The sequence below is a fragment of the Scomber scombrus genome, chromosome 15, assembly GCF_963691925.1.
Source record: "Scomber scombrus chromosome 15, fScoSco1.1, whole genome shotgun sequence".
NCBI lineage: Eukaryota > Metazoa > Chordata > Actinopteri > Scombriformes > Scombridae > Scomber > Scomber scombrus.
Genome location: NC_084984.1, coordinates 16,220,251 through 16,223,295, shown reverse-complemented (window position 1 = coordinate 16,223,295; position 3,045 = coordinate 16,220,251). Strand labels below are relative to the sequence as shown.

The following is a 3,045-nucleotide window of genomic DNA, read 5'->3' as shown; positions in this document are numbered from 1 at the left end:
GATCTGGTTTAATATCTGGAATATATATGAATCCTGATATTTGTGTGGATTTGAACCCTGGGTGTGACTTTAACATGTATTATTCTCTCCTGACTGTTGGTCAAACAGGATGCGCCAAAATCACAACATCTGTTTCTTTGTCTCCTAACATCTTTTAGATTTTTGCATTGGGTGGATTAGGGTAATGTGGGACAACTTTTTCTATTCAGTTATTCTAAAGCTATAACTATGCAAACTGTGTAAGTTATATTGTTTAACATTACACATGTGAACATACAGGCTGAGGCAACTAGTTGAAAGCAAAACAACATGTAGGCAGACGAAATGAAATGACCAAATATGGGTACGCACATTTCAGAATGTTTTATCAGATAAGGCTGCTTTGTGTAAATCAAAGTATTTCTAAGCCTGAAAAAATAGTGTCGCAGTTTATAAAATCTACTAATTCTAAAATGAATTGACACGAGGAATATTAATATATGTGCCATTTTCCTTTTGAGTACAATGGACTATCTAAAAATTGTCTTCTGATTTAACAAGGAAACATTTAAGGGATTTCATAATGATATTAAGTGTTGATATAATGTTTTGGATTCATATGTAGATATGGTGAACAAGTCAGAATTGCAAAAAGTGTCCCACATTACCCTAATCTACCCTATTCTACTTTAATTTGGGGTCAACTATAAACTGGAGACTCTTGTTCGTGTCTCTAATAGAGCCTGAGAGTGATTTTCTCTTCACCCTGAATCACAGGAAGACCCCACACATCTGGTGCGCTCGAGCTCCAACTGGTAAACACTCCAGTGCGCACACGTGCACGCGCGAGATGCTGCTGCTGCTGCTGTGCCTCTTGCAGACCTCTGATTGGCTGAGACAAGGATGCATTTTGGTGCTGATTGGCTGAAATTTTGCCCGTTTTGTTTTGATGGAGGTGCAACAGCAGCGTTGGTCCCATAAATGAGCAGTCTGAGAGTCTCACAGAGCTCAGAGCTTCAAGAGAAGACAGCTGAGGGAAGAAAACCACCCAGAAGACCCTTTATTTGTGAGATCAGGAGTACCAGTCTGACCATGCTTGCTGCGTGTCTGGAGTTCCTCGGCTTGGCGCTGTGCGTCACCGGCTCGCTGCTGGTGATGGTGGCCTGCGGGCTTCCCATGTGGAAGGTGACCGCCTTCATCGACTCCAACATCGTGGTGGCTCAGACCATCTGGGACGGTCTGTGGATGTCCTGCGTGGTTCAGAGCACGGGCCAGATGCAGTGCAAGATCCACGACTCGGTGCTGGCCCTTACGCAGGACCTGCAGACGGCTCGCGCCCTCACCATCGTCTCCGCCGTGCTCGGGGTCGTCGCGCTCACTGTGACCGTCGCCGGGGCGCAGTGCACCAACTGCATCAAGGAGGAGTCGGTGAAGGCTAAGGTGGTGAACGCAGGAGGGGTGCTGTACATCGTGAGCGGGCTGTTCGTGCTGGTCCCGCTCTGCTGGATGGCCAACAACATCATCGTGGACTTCCACAACCCGAACCTGCCTCCGTCCAAGAAGAGAGAGATCGGTGCAGCAATCTACATCGGCTGGGCGGCCACTGCGCTGCTGCTGCTCGGCGGGACCCTGCTGTGCTGCTCCTTCTCTCCGGGGGTGAGAGGCACCTATCCCATCAAATACGCCCCAACCAAGACGATCACATCCAACGGAGAGTTTGACAAGAAGCATTATGTATAAAGTGACTGTTGTTATAATTGTGGACTTTTTGTTTGAGGCATCAACAGCTTCAGTTTGAGATGATGTGAAGATGCTCTGAACATCAGTGACTCTTTGGCTCACTGTGGTGCTGCTCTGGAGACATTGTAAGCACACTGAGGCTCTAACTGTTGTACATGAAACTGTAAAATATGAGCTTCTTCTTCAGGGGGGAGTCTGCAGGGTCAACACACTGGACTTAATGTAATTTAGTTGATTTCAAATGTGTGTGCAGAAACAAAGTTTATTTAAGCTCCTGGTGGGTTTAAATCTGCTTTAAATGCTTCAAGTGAAGTTTGAGGCGTCTGAGTATCTGCACATTCAGAGATTCATACATAAAAACCTTTAAGAGATTCATTAGAAGTAGAAATCTGAAGAGTTTGTTCATATTGTAATCATGACTCTGTACGTGTGTGTGTGTATATGTGTGTGTGAGAAACGTTGCAGAGCTTCATTGTAAATAGATTTTGTTCTTTTCTTTTTCTTCTTTCTCTCCATAAGTGGACTAATTTTGCTTTATGAGATTTTGGTTCCCACAGTGAACGTGCAGCAGACAGTGAAGCCCATTCAGACCGATGTGCACTCATGTTGTGATCAAAGGAGGGAATTTGCATTTGAATTCATTGTACAGTGTTTTTGTACTTCATGTAATTATTTTTCTAGTCTTATAATATAAAATACTTTTCTAATAAAGTGAAAAAAACAACCGTTGAACTGCCTGTCCTTGTTATTTATGAATATAAAGACGACACTTATATACACACACATGCATAATCAGTATAAACATGTATGTTGAGCATCAATGTGATCGTCACGTTAATGAGAGCAAAGGTCAGCGAGCGGCTGACAAGCCTGCAACAAAGTGGCTGCAACAAAAAAGGGAACAAACCATGTCAGAGTTTATTGAAACATTTATAAATCAAATTAAATCAACTAATTATTTACAACATGGGGGGGGGGGGTGGATGTCAGAATAGTCGGTAGTGCCTTATGCATGATAGGTGGATGTGTGTTGGGGTGTTTTGGTGAATAAAAGCAAAGACGAAGAACAAAAGCAACATAACGACATTAAAAAAGGTGTCTGAGGAGGTATGATTAGTGCAAAAATTAACCTGTCTTGACCTAAAAAGTCTGTCTCAACTCATTGCTTTGAAAAATAACATGCTTTCCTGTCGATATCTTAAAGAAATTCAGTACACCTTGTCTAATTTTTAGCTTCTTCAGGTCTGGGGACCCTTTGAGGATCATATTAGGAAGGAAGTGTGTCACTCTGACCTAATTAGATTAGACTATACTGTATTGTGTTGC

At 43.1% G+C, this 3,045-nt stretch overlaps 1 protein-coding gene across 1 annotated transcript; it reads left to right on the top strand.

The window, feature by feature from the left end:
• Window positions 1-1,004: 1,004 nt before the first annotated feature.
• Window positions 1,005-2,443, top strand: cldn5b (claudin 5b). Its single transcript, XM_062434604.1, has one exon. It carries the CDS (start codon window positions 1,072-1,074, stop codon window positions 1,717-1,719), a length of 648 nt encoding a protein of 215 aa, XP_062290588.1. The 5' UTR covers window positions 1,005-1,071; the 3' UTR covers window positions 1,720-2,443.
• Window positions 2,444-3,045: the final 602 nt, after the last annotated feature.